At 57.8% G+C, this 16,091-nt stretch overlaps 1 protein-coding gene across 2 annotated transcripts in view; it reads right to left on the reverse strand.

The window, feature by feature from the left end:
* The window catches only part of ADAMTS10 (ADAM metallopeptidase with thrombospondin type 1 motif 10), a 65,463-nt gene that overhangs the window by 32,875 nt on the left and 16,497 nt on the right, over nucleotides 1–16,091 (reverse strand). For both annotated transcript variants that reach the window (XM_064175122.1, XM_064175121.1), the window contains exons 2-5: nucleotides 14,506–14,926; nucleotides 7,594–7,958; nucleotides 3,814–3,973; nucleotides 2,166–2,383 (exon numbers count right to left, since the gene is read on the reverse strand). In XM_064175122.1, coding sequence (XP_064031192.1) covers nucleotides 2,166–2,383; nucleotides 3,814–3,973; nucleotides 7,594–7,958; nucleotides 14,506–14,593 — 831 coding nt within the window. In that variant the 5' untranslated portion in view covers nucleotides 14,594–14,926. The remainder of the gene's footprint in view (nucleotides 1–2,165; nucleotides 2,384–3,813; nucleotides 3,974–7,593; nucleotides 7,959–14,505; nucleotides 14,927–16,091) is intronic.

Raw genomic sequence — 16,091 nt, forward strand, 5'->3', positions numbered from 1 at the left:
GCACTGGATGCTCTCCAGAGCTCCCTCCCAACCCCTACCATTCTCTGTGGTCTCACCACAGCTGCTCCCTTGCCTGGGGCTGAGGTGGGGAAGCTTCCCTGGTCCCGGCTCAGGCAGGCACTGGAGGCAGCTCTGCTGTGTGCAGGGCACAGAGAGCATCCCTCGCAGCCTGCCCCCAGCCCGTGGCAGCGGCAGCCGAGGCAGGCAGGAAGGAGACTGTTTGAAATCCTGGCATCTGCTTTACAAATGCAAACAGAGCAGCAGCGAAAGGAGATCCTGCAGAGGCCAGGACAAAGAACCATCACAGAGAGGCTTTCAGCTGCTGATGGATAACTTCCAAGCCTATCTCATCTCACAGGAGGACTCAGCATGGCCAATTCAGGCTGTCAATGCATCCAGCCTGGTGGTATCCTGCCACCAGCACCGACCCAACTCATCGGAGGAAGCTTCTCTGCAGTGGGTATGGGAGCAGGAGGGTAATGGTCCCTACCCCTCACACCCACCAGCCCCCAGGCGTGAGAGCTTCAGGTCCTTCTGCCTTCCCAGGTGCTCCTCAGCCCTATTTGCAATGCTAATGTGAGAGGAGAGATGCTGCCCGAAGGGAGGGCTTTGTTCTGCGGATCCAGGCTGTGGCACAGGTCAGGCAGCCCCCTCCTGCAGAGCCTCCCCCTCACAACTCCTCCCTGCAGGCTCTAGAGCGTCCCAGCTCAGCACCACCAGCACCACGCTGGCAGTTTCGACCCAAACGTCTTGCTCTGGGGATGGGGAGAAGCCACAGCCAGAGAATCACTGAATCATGGAATCCTTCAGGCTGGGAAAGACCTTTAAGAGTCCAAGCATTAACCCAACACTACCAAACCATGTCATGGAACCCTGGAATCAGTCAAGGTTGGAAGGGACCACAAGGATCAGCCAGCTCCAGCACCCCTGAAGAGACCTCCAAGGTCATCAAGTGCCACCTGTTACCTAAGCCTGCTAATTAACTAACCCCTGGCACTGAGTGCCTCACCCAACCTCCTCTTAAACACCTCCAGCAATGAAGACTCCACTGATGCTCTCTAACCACCCTGCTGCAGAAGGGAAGAGCTGTGTGTAAAAGTGATAGGTTGGGCTCAGTGAGCCAATCTAAACCCCCCCAGGGGCGACGTGAGGCTATTTCCTCTTGTCCCATCACTTGTCACCTGGGGGCAGAACCCAATCCCCACCCCCCTGCAGCCTCCTCTCAGGGAACTGCAGACAGCAATGAGGTCTCCCTCAGCCTCCTCTTCTGCAGGCTGCACACCCCCAGCTCCCTCAGCTGCTCCTCCCCAGCCCTGTTCTCCAGACCCTTCCCCAGCTTGGTTGTCCTTCTCTGCTCACCCTCCAGCTCCTCAATGTCCTTCTTGCAGTGAGGGGCCCAAACCTGAAGGCAGGGTGTGAGATGTGGCCTCACCACTGTCAAGTCTAGTCCTGTTCTCCAGACCCTTCCTCAGCTTTGTTGTCCTTCTCTAGACCTTCTCCAGCTCCTCAATGTCCTCCTTGCAGTGAGGGGCCCAAACCTGACCCTAGGGTGTGAGATGTGGCCTCACCACTGTCAAGTCCAGTCCTGTTCTCCAGACCCTTCCTCAGCTTTGTTGTCCTTCTCTAGACCTGCTCCAGCTCCTCAATGTCCTCCTTGCAGTTAGGGGCTCAAACCTGACCCCAGGGCTTCAGATGTGGCCTCACCACTGTCAAGTCCAGTCCTGTTCTCCAGACCCTTCCCCAGCTTTGTTGTCCTTCTCTAGACCTGCTCCAGCTCCTCAATGTCCTCCTTGCAGTGAGGGGCCCAAACCTGACCCCAGGGCTTCAGATGTGGCCTCACCACTGTCAAGTCCAGTCCTGTTCTCCAGACCCTTCCCCAGCTTTGTTGCCTTTCTTCGGAACCACTTCCATCACCTCAACATCCTTCTTGGAGTCAGGGTCCCCAAACTGAACCCAGCACCCAAGCTGGGTGGCATCCCAGAGCAGCTCTCCCTTCCTCACCACCTTCCCACCCCATCCTCTCCTCTGGCAGGTAGTGCTCCTGGCACCTCTGCCAACTCCAGCGCCGGGCGGGGGGGGGGGGGGGGGGTGATGTGCGGCATCCAATTCCTGCCTGGGGCTGCCACCCCCCTTGCCCTGCTTCGTGCTGTGGTTATAACACTTACAATATTCATGATGGCCAGGATGTACTGCTCGATGTCCCTCCTCCCGTGGTACCCAACCATCATCTTGTCAGCCACCACCAGCGTCTCCACGTAGCGCTCTGTGCTCACCGACCTCTTGAGGGGCAGCTGCCCACGCTGGCTGTGGTTGCCTGCTGGCTTCAGAGGAGAGGGCTTCAGTGACCTCAGCCACCAGTGTCTGCCCTTCCATGGCTTCTCGTCTGAGGAGGGGAAAGGATTCGTGGAGGGGTTTGAGTTTGGAAGGGACCTCAGAGATCATCGTCCAGTTCCAACCCTGCCCTGCCATGGGCACCGCTGCCACCCGCCCAAGGTGCTCGAGGCATCATCCAGCCTGGCCTTGGGTACCTCCAGGGAGGAGGCAGCCACAACCTCCCTGGGCACCTACAACCTCCCTGGGCACCTACAACCTCTCTGGGCACCTACAACCTCCCTGGGCACCTACAACCTCCCTGGGCAGCCACAACCTCCCTGGGCACCTACAACCTCCCTGGGCTGGAGGTGTTTGAGGCCAGGATGGCTGAGGCTGTGTGCAGCCTGCTCTAGGGTAGGGTGTCCCTGGGCATGGCAGGGGTTGGCACTGCCTGCTCCTTGTGCTCCCTTCCAACCCTGACTGATTCTAGGACTCCTCTTCTTACACCTCCTGCTGACCTTTCTCAGCTCACCCTGCACACAAGGGGGGTCCTGAGATAAAGGAGGGAGGTTGGAAAGGAGCAGGAAGGAAGGGAGTTGGTTTGGAAGCTCTCCTGGGCAGCTCTTCTGGTGGGGAGGGGTTTTGCCTCTCTGCATTACTTTTAGCTTCTGTATTGCTCTGCAGAGTTGTAAATATCTCTATCTATTGTCTATAGAAATGCTTCTACATATTGAATGCATGGCCAGTGTGGGCAGCAGGACAAGGGAGGTTCTTCTGCCCCTGTGCTCAGCACTGCTCAGGACACTCCTTGAGTGCTGTGTCCAGTTGTGGGCTCCTGATTTGCAGAGAGCTGCTGAGGTGCTGGAAGGTGTTTGGAGAAGGGCAGCAAGGCTGGGGAGGGGCCTGGAGCACAGCCCTGTGAGGAGAGGCTGAGGGAGCTGGGGGGGTGCAGCCTGCAGCAGAGGAGGCTCAGGGCAGAGCTGATTGCTGCCTGCAGCTGCCTGCAGGGAGGCTGTAGCCAGGTGGGGTTGGGCTCTGCTGCCAGGCAGCCAGGGCCAGAAGAAGGGGACCCAGGCTGAAGCTGTGTCAGGGCAGGTTGAGGCTGGATGTGAGGAGGAAGTTGCTGGCAGAGAGAGTGATTGGCACTGGAATGGGCTGCCCAGGGAGATGGTGGAGTGGCTGTGGCTGGAGGTGTTGCAGCCAAGCCTGGCTGGGGGACTGAGTGCCATGGGCTGGTGCTTGGCCAGGGCTGGGTGCAGTTTGAGCTTGGAGCTCTCTTCCAACCTGCTTGGTTCTCTGGTTCTATGCTGTACCTATAGATGCCTGTGAGCTGTGCCATGCTGTAACTGCAGCTTCAAGCCCTCACTCCCAGCTGGCTAACTTAGCCTGGTGAACTCCTGGCCATGGCAGGGTGGGGGCTAACTCCCACAGCTGCACACTGAGATCCTGCCAGCCTGCCCTGGGGTGGGGTGAGGGTGTGTTGGTGGAGGACAGAGGTACCTAGCACGCCACAGGCTGCATCCATGTGTGGGTACTGCAGAGATGACCTCTTGTAGACGACGTGGGGGCTGCCCTTGCCCTCGCTGCCTGCACTGACGTTGGCCCCCGGGCTCAGCGGCTCGATGAAGTATTCCTCCTCATCTGCCACGATCACCCCATGCTGCAGGAGGAAAGGGATGGAAAGGCATTGAAAGAGGTGGAGGAGCACTGGAGTGACCCTCCTCCAGTTTTGGGCTCCCCAGTTTAAGAGGTACAGGGATCACAGGATCACAGATGTCAGGGGCTGGAAGGGAACCAAAGAGATCATCCAGTCCAACCCCCCCTGCCAGAGCAGGATCATCCAACCCAGCTCAGGGCACACAGGAACACATCCAGACAGGCCTGCAAAGGCTCCACACAGGGAGACTCCACAACCTCTCTGGGCAGCCTGTGCCAGGGCTCTGGGACCCTTCCAGACAAGAAGTTGCCCTTGTGCTGAGCTGCAACCTCCTGTGCTGCAGCTTCCATCCATTGCTGCTTGTCCTGTGCCAGGGAGCAGTGAGCAGAGCCTGTCCCCCCCTCCTGACCCCCAGCCCTCACAGATTGATAAGCATTGATTCAATCCCTTCTCAGTCTTCTCTTCTCCAGCCTAAGCAGCCCCAGAGCCCTCAGCCTCTCCTCACCAGGCAGCACCTCCTGTGCTGCAGCTTCCATCCATTGCTGCTTGTCCTGTCCCAGGGAGCAATTTCCCCCCTAAAGTTGTTTTTCTCTTTGCTTTGGTTTGTTTTTTTTCCTGATGGTAGGACACAGGTCCTGGAGACCTTCTGCAGGCAGAGAGATGAATCCTGACTGCAATTTCAGCTCCTGGCCAGGCTATGGCAAAGCTGCCCCAGGGCTGCTCCCTGCAGGTTCCAGCTTGGCTCTGCTGGCAGCTGACAGCTCTGAGTGTCCTGCAGGGACCATTTCACCCTCTGCTTCCAACAGCTAAAGCCTGAATGACCTTCACAGGCTAACAGAATCGTTTGGGTTGGAAAAGACCTTTAGGATCCTTGAGTCCAACCACTAAGCCAGCACTGCCAGGCCACCACTAAGCCATGGCCCTCAGCACCACAGCTGCACAGCTTTGAACCTCTCCCCAAGGATGGAGACTCCACCACTGCCCTGGGCAGCCTGGGTCAGGCCTTGACAGCCTTTTTGGGAAGGAAATTGGGGTCTGGAGAGGAGCAGCTGAGGGAGGTGGGGATGTGCAGCCTGGAGAAGAGGAGGCTGAGGGCAGACTTCACTGCTCTCTAGAGCTCCCTGAGGGGAGGTTGCAGGGAGCTGAGGGTTGGGCTCTGCTCCCAAGTGACAAAGTGATAGGACAAGAGGAAATGGCCTCAAGCTGCCCCTGGGGAGGTTCAGGTTGGACATTAGAAGAAAATTCTTCCCTGGGAGGGTTCTCAAACACTGAAAGAAGCTGAAAACCCCCTCCCTGGGGGTGCTGGGAACCCCCTCCCTTGGGGTGCTGGGCACCCCCTCCCTGGGGGTGCTGGAAAGCTGTGGTGCTGCCTTGGCAGGGAGGGAGAGCAGGACTGGATGACCTCCAAGATGTTTTCCAACCAAAGCCATTCTCTGCCTCTCAATTTCTGACCCTACTGCCCTCACTAACCCAGAAGACCTCCCCCTCCTCCCTGGCTGATGCCCATAGCTCTCGAGGGCAGAAGGGCAGAGTTCAGCTAAAGGAGAGGTTGCTGCATGACTTCTCCAAGCATCTCTGTGCCTGGCTGCAGTCAGCCCCTGGTACCTCCCCAGAGCTAACCAAAGCCTCTGGGCTGAGTTGCTCAAGTGCTTGTTGGGGGGGGGGGGGGGGGAGTCATTGCTTGCCCTGGACTTGCTCCCCTCTGTAGGCAGGTTAACAGCAGACCCCCTTCTGAGCCAGCAGCATCCAACTCACCCTTCAGTGCTTCTGTGAGCAGCAGAAAACCATCTTGGGCTTCAGCACATCTAAACAAAGGGCTAAGTGGGGACTGGAGAGCTTATGGAGCAATGAGTCTTGGCCCAGGGGTGGAAACATTAAACTCAGTGATAGAATGAGTCAGATTCTCATCTCTCTTCATAACCCACAGCACTCTTCTGGCACTGCACTGGAGCAATAAATCCAACAGGAATTCATTTCCATTTGGAAGCTCTTCCACCCTGCCAGAAGGCTGCAAAGATTTGGGACCATGGCATAAATAGGGATGTGGCCTGCAGAGGCTTTTTGCTCCATGTTACCCTTCCCAAAGGGAGTTTGCAGCCTTGGGGTTTTGCTAACAGGGGTGGGGGGGATGTTTGCTCCATGCTTTCATCTGGCAGGGCAGGAAAGGTCAGGAAACTCACACAGCAATCAGGATGGAAGCTTTTAGTCTATGGCCAGTGCTGGATGAGCTCCTGAACCACACCTGCAGGGGTTCTGAAAGGCCCTCTTAAAGATCACAGACTGGGTTGAGTGGGAAGGGACCTTCAAGATCATCCAATGCCACCTCCCCTGCCATGGGCAGGGACACCTCCCACTAGAACAGGCTGCCCAAGGTCTCATCCAACCTGGCCTTGAACACCTCCAGGGAGGCTGTGGAGCACAGAAGCACCCAATGGGATCAAAGATCCCATTGGGTGCTTCTGTGCTCCACAACCTCCCTGGGCAACCTGTGCCAGTGTCTCCCCACCCTCAACCTGTGCCAGTGTCTCACCACCCTCAACCTATGCCAGTGTCTCCTCACTGTAAGACCTGCTGTGCTGCAGAGGCCATGGCACTCTCCAAGCACCCCCAGCCCAGAGCTCAGCTTCCTTACCAGTGGCACAGCATCACAGAAGAGGCTGGAAGGGACCTCCAAAGCTCAGCCAGTCCAACCCCTGCCAGAGCAGGAGCACCCAGAGCAGAGCACACAGGAACACATCCAGGAGGGTTTTGAATGTCTCCAGAGAGGGAGACTCCACAGCCCCCCTGGGCAGCCTGTGCCAGGCTCTGGCACCCTCACAGGCAAAAAATTCCTCCTCATCTTTAAATGAAGCTTCCTCTGCCTCAGCTGCCACCACTGCCCCTTGGCCTGGCACTGGCATCCCCCAGCAGAGCCTGGCTGCAGCCTCCTGCCACTCACCTGCACATCTTGAGAACCACTGCTGAGGTCACCTCTCAGCTCCTCTGCTCCCAGCTCCCAGCCCCAGCTCCCTCAGGCTCTGCTCCTAACAGAGCTGTTCCATTGCCTTCAGCACCTCTGTGGCTCTGGGCTGGGCTCTCTCCAGCAGTTCTGTGTCCCTCTTGAACTGGGTGGCCCAGAACTGGATTCAGTGCTCCAGATGTGGCCTCAGCAGGGCAGAGCAGAGGGGCAGGAGAACCTCTCTTGACCTACTCACCGCAGCCCTCCTAACCCACCCCAGAGTGGCACTGGCCCTTTGGCCACTCACCAGTCCCTTGCAGTTGCTGATGGCCACCTTGGAACTGAGCTCCTGGTCCTGCAGCTGCCTCTTAACCCATCCCAGAGTGGCACTGGCCCTTTGGGCCACCTTGGAGCTGAGCTCTTGGTCCTGCAGCTGCCTCCTAACCCACCCCAGAGTGGCACTGGCCCTTTGGCCACTCACCAGTCCCTTGCAGTTGCTGATGGCCACCTTGGAGCTGAGCTCTTGGTCCTGCAGGTGCCTCTTAACCCACCCCAGAGTGGCACTGGCCCTTTGGCCACTCACCAGTCCCTTGCAGTTGCTGATGGCCACCTTGGAGCTGAGCTCTTGGTCCTGCAGCTGCCTCTTAACCCACCCCAGAGTGGCACTGGCCCTTTGGCCACTCACCAGTCCATTGCAGTTGCTGATGGCCACCTTGGAGCTGAGGTCCTGGTCCTGCAGGTGCCCTGCGTAGTGGCAGTCCTCGTGGAAGTGGTGCTGCCAGTCCATGCCATCTCTCCTCCAGTACTCCACGGTGAAGTGCTCAGCCAGCAGGTTGGAGTGCAGGGTGAGGTTGAGGAGGAAGTGGGTTTGGTGGGCAGAGACTTTGTAGAAGAGCTGCTGCTCCGAGGGCTGGTAGGGCAAGGGGCCCAGGCTGCGGCGCGGGCGCGGCTTCAGCTGCCTCCTCACGTCGAAGGTGAGGAAGTCTCCATTCTGGTCCACTTGGATGGGGAAGGCAATTTCATAGTGATCCAGGCTGGAGAGGAACTCCTCTGGGGGAGGGAAAGCAAACAGAGAACTGGAGATGAAAGGTGGCTGGAGTGCAGCATCTCCTTTGAACAGAGGCAGAGCTACTCTTCGGAGCACGCAGAGCGCTGATGGAGACTCAAGCAGGGGGGTTTGGATCCCAGCTCCTCTGCCAGAGCCCAGCTGCAGAGCTGAAAGTCTCTTCAGCCTTCAGAAGGCATCTACCACCCTCACTGCTCTGCAGAGCCAGGCAGGAGCTCCTCTAAGGTCACCAAGAGAGAGGACTTCCAAGCTTTAGCCAGCAACTTTTGCTTGCTCTGTCCTCATTATCCCTATCAATTATCTGCTCTGTCCCAGCAGACTGCCCAGAGAGCTGCCCCATCCCTGGCACCATTCCAGGCCAGGCTGTTTGGGGCTCTGAGCAACCTGCTCTAGTTGCAGATGTTCCTGCTGGCCACTGCTCTTGGATCTCTCCTCCTTGGCCTCAGCTTCCAGAGTGACATCCTTGAATCATAGAATCAAGCAGGTTGGAAGAGAGCTCCAAGCTCCTCCAGCCCAACCTAGCAGCCAGCCCTGGCCAAGCAACCAGACCATGGCACTGAGTGCCCCAGGCAGGCTTGGCTTGACAAGATTCTGCCTCAGGCTCACATGGAACCTCCTATGGCTCAACTGCCACCCACTGCCCCTTGGCCTGCCACTGGGCATCACCCAGCAGAGCCTGGCTGCAGCCTCCTGCCACTCACCCCTTACATCTTTATAACCTCTGATGAGGTCACCTCTCAGGCTCCTTCTCTCCAAGCTCCCAGCCCCAGCTCCCTCAGGCTCTCCTCACAAGGAAGATGTTCATCTTCCTTCATCATTTTTCTGGCTCTGTGCTGGACTCTCTCATAGAATCATAGAATCAGGCAGGTTGGAAGAGAGCTCCAAGCTCAAACAGCCCAACCCAGCCCCCAGCCCTGCCCAGCCACCAGACCATGGCACTCAGTGCCCCAGCCAGGCTTGGCTGCAACACCTCCAGCCACAGCCACTCCACCACCTCCCTGGGCAGCCCATTCCAGTGCCAATCACTCTCCCTGCCAACAACTTCCTCCTCACATCCAGCCTAGACCTGCCCTGCCACAGCTTCAGCCTGGGTCCCCTTCTTCTGGCCCTGGCTGCCTGGCAGCAGAGCCCAACCCCACCTGGCTACAGCCTCCCTGCAGGCAGCTGCAGGCAGCAATCAGCTCTGCCCTGAGCCTCATCTTCTCCACACTCCCAGCTCTATGATTCTATGAATCCAAAGAAGAAAGGAGGTCATCAGAGCTGCCAAGCTGTGCTGAGCAGACAGCAGGAACAGAAGGCAGGCAGCACAGCTCCCCAGCCTGGGCTCTCTATCTGTGACAGCCTCCTGACTTCCCAGCTTGGTGCTCTTTAGCACATCAGCCTGGCTTAGCACCTTCTCCTGGGGCACTTGAGCTTCTGAGCCTGTCTCAGACCACTTAGGAGCTGTGCTCTGGCAGGGGCACTGTCAGCCCTGTCTGCCTGCACTCACCCAGCAGCACTTCTGCCTGTCAAACAAATTGGCACTCTGAGCCTCGACAGAAATCTCTCCTTTCTCTCTCCTGTCTCAAGCAAAATGCCTCAGGGGCTGCCAGCCTGGATGTGGCTGCAGCTCTGCTTTTGGCACCAGAGACCTCCAGCAGAGGATGGAAAAGCTCCCATGGCGTGGACAGGACATCTGCCTCCATCACTGCCTGTTCTGAACCCCTCATGGCTGGAGGTTGTTTGCTCACAGAATCATTCTGGTGGGAAAAGACTTTTAAGATCCTCCAGTCCAACCATTCTGTAACCCTGCTAAGGCTGAGGCTAAGCCATAGAATCACAGAAGCAGTCAGGGTTGGAAGGGAGCACAAGGAGCAGGCAGTGCCAACCCCTGCCATGCCCAGGGACACCCTACCCTAGAGCAGGCTGCACACAGCCTCAGCCAGCCTGGCCTCAAACACCTCCAGCCATGAGGCCTCAACCACCTCCCTGGGCAACCCCTGCCAGGCTCTCACCACTCTCCTGCTCAACAACTTCCTCCTCACCTCCAGCCTCACTCTCCCCACCTCCAGTCACTTGGGACTCCCTAGGACACTCTGTCCACATGGCACCAGTGGCAGCTTGCTTTTTCCCCTGGTGTGTTTCCACAGAATCACAGAGTCACAGAGTCAGAGAGTCACAGAATCAGACTCACAGAATCACAGCCACAGAGTCAGAGTCACAGCCACAGAGTCACAGAGTCACAGAGTCACAGAGTCACAGAGTCACAGTCACAGAATCATAAAGTCACAGTATCACAGTCACAGAGCCACAGAGTCACAGTCACAGTGCCACAGAATCAGAGTCACAGTGTCACAGTCACAGAGCCACAGTCACAGTGTCACAGTCACAGTCATAGAGCCACAGAATCAGAGTCACAGAGTCACAGTGTCACAGTCACAGAGCCACAGTGTCACAAAATCACAGAGCCACAGAGTCACAGTCACAGAGTCACAGAGCCACAGAATCACAGAGTCACAGAGTGAGAGTCACAGTGTCACAGTCACAGTGCCACAGAGTCACAGTCACAGAGCCACAGAATCAGAGTCACAGAGAGTCACAGTGTCACAGTCACAGAGCCAGAGTCAGAGTCACAGTCACAGAGCCACAGAGTCACAAAATCACAGTGTCACAGTCACAGAGCCAGAGTCAGAGCTACAGAGTCAGAGTCACAGTCACAGTGTCACAGTCACAGAGCCAGAGTCAGAGCTACAGAGTCACAGTCACAGAGCCACAGAGTCACAGTCACAGAGTCACAGAGCCACAGAGTCAGAGTCACAGTCACAGAGTCAGAGTCACAGTCATAGAGCCACAGAGTCACAGTCACAGACCTCCAGGATCATCCAGTCCAAGCTATCACCCAACCCTCCTAATTAACTAACCCCTGGCACTAAGTGCCTCATGCAGCCTCCTCTTAAACACCTCCAGGGATGGGGACTCCACCACCTCCCTTTAGCAAGAGGCTGGGGCCAGACTCTGTTCAGCGGTGCCCAAGGACAGGACAAGGGGCAAGGGGCACAAACTGGCACCCAGGAGGTTGCACCTGACCAGGAGGAGAAAGCTGTTTGTTGTGAGGCTGCTGGAGGCCTGCAGCAGGCTGTCCAGAGGGGCTGTGGAGTCTCCTTCTCTGCAGAGCTCTTAACCCCCCTGGGCATTGTGCCCCCGGGCAAGCTGCTGTGGGTGCCCTGCTGGAGCAGGGGGGCTGGGCTGGCTGATCTCCAGAGCTCCCTTCCAACCCCTCCATGCTGGGATTCAGTGAAGCACAGACTCCTAATGCCTCTGCAGGTGTGATGTGCAGTGCACAGGTTGGCAGGTAAAGACAGCTGGGGCAAGCCAAGACCTTGGAGGTGTTTCCAGCTCTCCTCCTCCAGAGAGAAGCAATGAAGACACTAACCCATGGGTGCAGGTGTTCACCCCCAGGGCTGATGCAGTGTGAGCCAAAGCAGGCACCACCTCCTGCTCTCCTCTCATCTTCTTTTCCACCTCCTCTTCTGGGTGAGATCTGCCCTCATGCCACTGTGGCAACCTGACAGGGTAGCTTGCTTGGCCACCAGGAACAGGACAGACCCTCCCAGCAGCTGGCTTTAGGGGTTAGCCTCCCATCCTTCCAGACCAAAAGCAGTCCTGGCACCTCTCCTTTGCCTCCACAAGCCAGAAATCATTACTACTTCTTTACCTTCCTGTGCTTCAGCTTCTCCTGCATCCCCCCCTTGCAGGCAGGCAAACAAGAGCCACTATTTGCACTTCACCATGACCTCAGGCTTGGAAAAAAATGCTCTAGGAAGTGTCTTGTTTTTCTTTTTCCTTCTCTGCAGCCCACGTGGGCTTGCAAAACACTGAACTGGGAAGGAGGTTTGGGTAAAGAAACAGCTAGAAAGGACCTGGGACCTTAGGCTGCAATCTCTGACCTGCAAGGTACCTCCAGGAGGTAAATGAAAGTGCCCAGAGCCTGGAGGGTGAGGCTGTGTGTGAGAAGCTGCTTCTGCTGTAGTGCTGAGCACCTCTCAATGGTCAGGGGAGCCAGGGGCATCCTGGCCTGGATCAGGAAGAGGCTGGATGGGTGGGGAGAGGCAAGAGAGCCTCAGCTCTGCAGCCAAGGCAGCCCAGGCATGGTCAGGTTGGTGGCTCTGGAAGGCTCTGGAGAGCATCAAGGAGGGAAGCTCTGGGATCCTGGAGGGACATCCCAGCTAGGCTCTTGTTAGCCTGAAGCAGCTGCAGATGTGAGATGAGATTGAAGAAGGCCAAGGGCAGGTTCTGCACTTGGGCCACAACAACCCCAAGCAGCACTGCAGGCTGGGGCCAGAGGGGCTGAGAGCAGGCAGGCAGAGAGGGAGCTGGGGGTGGTGGGAGAGAGGAGCTGCAGAGGAGGCAGCAGTGCCCAGGTGGGCAGCAGAGCCAATGGCAGCCTGGGCTGGCTCAGGAGCAGTGTGGGCAGCAGGACAAGGGAGGTTCTTGTGCCCCTGTGCTCAGCACTGCTCAGGCCACCCCTGCAGTGCTGTGTGCAGCTCTGGGCTCCTCCATTGCAGAGAGATGCTGAGGTGCTGGAAGGTGCCCAGAGCAGGGCAGCAAGGCTGGGGAGGGGCCTGGAGCAGAGCCCTGTGAGGAGAGGCTGAGGGAGCTGGGGGGGTGCAGCCTGCAGCAGAGGAGGCTGAGGGCAGAGCTGATTGCTGCCTGCAGCTGCCTGCAGGGAGGCTGTAGCCAGGTGGGGTTGGGCTCTGCTGCCAGGCAGCCAGGGCCAGAAGAAGGGGACCCAGGCTGAAGCTGTGGCAGGGCAGGTTGAGGCTGGATGTGAGGAGGAAGCTGTTGGCAGAGAGAGTGATTGGCACTGGAATGGGCTGCCCAGGGAGGTGGTGGAGTGGCTGTGGCTGGAGGTGTTGAAGCCAAGCCTGGCTGGGGCACTGAGTGCCATGGTCTGGTGGCTGGGCAGGGCTGGGGGCTGGGTTGGGCTGTTTGAGCTTGGAGCTCTCTTCCAACCTGCTTGGTTCTGCAATTCTCCTCTCCCCTCTGACCTCTCAGCCACCTCAGGCTGTATTAATAGCTCTTGGTCTGCAACGTGCAGTGCTGCACCCATGGTATCAGTGGGGCTTGTGCCCATGATAAGCAGCTTGGTGTTCCCAGAGGGCTGTCAGACTGCTTGGGAAGAGCTGATATAAAAAGCCTTTCTCCAGGAAAACCTCCTCATGGCTCCGTGGGGACCTCTCAGGGATCACAAATCTGCCAGGAGAAGGCAGAGCAGGAGGAAGGGAAGCAGGAGGGAAGGGATGTGGGGAGAGCTATCTCTGCCCACTCACAGAAGCCTGTGTAGGATCCAACCTTGCTCCTCCAGCAGCCTCCTTTGCACCGGCAGAGCCCATCCCTGCAGGCACAGAGCAGCCCTCCCCGGGACAAAGCCTCTATTCATCTGAGGATGAGCAGCTCCACGCCAGGGCAAGGGAAGCTTCCTCTGCTGCTGCCACATCTCCTCCACCTTTCCTTGCTTGCCCATGGCTCTTTTCTTACACAGGCTCCACTGCTCTGATGCAAAAAAGTCAAGGAAGGGAACATCTGAGAGCTAAACACACCCCAGAGTCCCAGCATGGTGGAGGTTGGACCTCTGGAGGTCATCCAGTCCCACCCTGCTCCAGCAGGGCACCCACTGCAGCTTGCCCAGGGGCACAGTGACCAAGAGGGGGTTGGAAGGGACCCCTGGAGCTCCCCCAGTCCAATCCCCCCTGTTCCAGCAGGGCACCCACTGCAGCTTGCCAAGGGGCACAGTGACCAAGAGGGAGTTGGAAGGGACCCCTGGAGCTCACCCAGTCCAACCCCCCCTGCTCCAGCAGGGCACCCACAGCAGCTTGCCCAGGAGCACAATGCCCAGGGGGGGTTGGAAGCTCTGCAGAGAAGGAGACTCCACAGCCTCTCTGTGCAGCCTGCTGCAGGCTCTCAGCCCCAGGGCTCTCAGCCTCTTCTCCTCACAGAGCTGCTCCAGGCCCCTCAGCATCCTCAGAGCCTCTGCTGGGCTCTCTCCAGTAGTTCCCTGCCTCTCCCTTGAACTGGGAATCCCAGGACTGAACCCAGGACTCCAGGTGTTGCCTCATTAAGACAGAGTAGATGAAGAGAACCTTCCTCAACTTGCTGTCCCCACTCTTCTTCATGTTGCTGCCCCCCTGGGACTGCCAGGTCCTTCTCTGTGGAGTTGCTTGCCAGCAGGCCACCCCTTCACCTGCACTGCTGCAGGCATTTATTCTTCCTCAGGTGCAGAACCCTATGCTTGCCCTTGCTGAACCTCATGAGGTTCCTCTCCACCCTCTTCTCCATCCTGTCCAGCTCCACATCTGTCCCTTGGAGGTGAACTCAAACCTCCTGCAAACCCAGGGGCAGGAGGAGCTCTGCAGTGCTACAACGAGCAGGGTCTGAGGGGTCTCCACCTGCTTCTCAGCACAGCATCCCCCCCTCACAGCTCCCTCGAGGGCCAGCACTGGGCTTTCTGGCTGGGTCTAGCTTCCCTGACCCCCCTCAAACCTCGAGCCCTACCTTGTGACTGGAAGGTGTAGCCGGGAAAGCCGCACAGAGCCGCAGTGAAGGTGACAGTCCACATGAGGAGCCTCCAAGCTATTGCCATGGTTGGTGCTGCTTGTCTCAGTGCAGGGAGTCTTGTGCCAGCTGGAAGGGCACTGTCCCAACATGTCTCTCCCTTGGCCAACGCCTATGTGGGGACAGGAGTCCTCAGGCCCTCCGCAGGCATCCTCAGCTGCTCCGTGGCGTCCCCAAAGCAGCGAGGCTGATGTGTGGCTGCTGGGTCTTGTGCCCAGGCCCAGGCCAGTGGGGTGGGTGCTGGCTGCTGTGCCCAGGCTGGTGGTGTGGGTGCTGGGTGCTGTGTCTGGGCCAGCACAGTGAGCTCAGCCTGGGCTCAGCCTGGGCTAGTTGGAAGCGCAGGATCTCGGTGGCATCGCCCCTGCAATGGAGAGGGTGGGGATGAGTGAATGGAGAGATGGGGAACAAGGGATGGGGGAGAGGGAGATGGGAAGCAAGGGATGGGGGAGAGGGAGATGGGGAACAAGGGATGGGGGAGAGGGAGATGGGGAACAAGGGATGAGGGAGAAGGAGATGGGGAACAAGGGATGGGGGAGAGGGAGATGGGAAAGTGGTGAGCAGGGTGGAGGAGGAAAGCCTGATCGAGGAGAGGAGAGGACGAGGAGAGGAGAGGACGAGGAGCAAATGCAGCTCACAGCATGGGAAGCCTCTTCCCCTGCCACTAGGACACCACACGCCCAGATGCCTTCCCAGGAGAGAGCTCTGTTGCCAGCCCAGCCCCTGCTCTGCTCTCACAGCAGCACTGAGGGGCTGGAATTCACCTCACACCCCAGGGAAGGAGCTGACAGTGAAGGGGAACCCTTTGTCCTGTAGGAACAGCCATGAGGAAGCACAGAGCCAGGGGTGACCTGGTCTCAGTTACCTGATCCCTTAAAGGAGAGCAGGAAATAAAGGCACTAGGAGGGTGGTAGCCAGCAGCAGCCTCAGAACCCTCCCTCCTTCGGTTTCCCTGGTGTTAAAATCCCCTTTTAATGACAGTCCCTGCATGGAGACAGGCGCTGGCTCCCAGAGTGCCTTGGCTAAACCTACACCAGTGCCTGCGAACAAAGGAAGCATTCAGGGAACTCACCCCCTGCTCCTCAGCCCCATCCACAGACAGATCAGGAGATCCCAATTGTATTTCTTGTTTTAAATGATTTGCTAATTGCTCCAGTGAAAGGTTGTTGGCTTGAGAGAATTTCCACTCAGGCTGAGACAATTACACAGAACTCACAGAGTGCTGGAGAAAGCCTCTGGGGTTCGTTCCTAGCCAGGGAGCAGATGATGGATGAGATGAGCATGGCACAAACCTAACCACAGCCTGGACAATCCCCAAGGTCTGAGCAGTGATGCCAAGGAATTACCAAATATCTGAGCAGTGATACCAAGGAGCTACTGGGGAGAGCACAGCAGAGGCTGTGAAGATGCTGAGAGACCTGGAGCAGCTCTGTGAGGAGGAGAGGCTGAGAGCCCTGGGGCTGAGAGCCTGCAGGAGAGCAGAGCTAGAGGAGAGCTGAGCAATGCTCAGCAAGAGCTAAAGGGCAGAG

Source organism: Pogoniulus pusillus, chromosome 41 (assembly GCF_015220805.1).
Source record: "Pogoniulus pusillus isolate bPogPus1 chromosome 41, bPogPus1.pri, whole genome shotgun sequence".
Classification (NCBI taxonomy): domain Eukaryota; kingdom Metazoa; phylum Chordata; class Aves; order Piciformes; family Lybiidae; genus Pogoniulus; species Pogoniulus pusillus.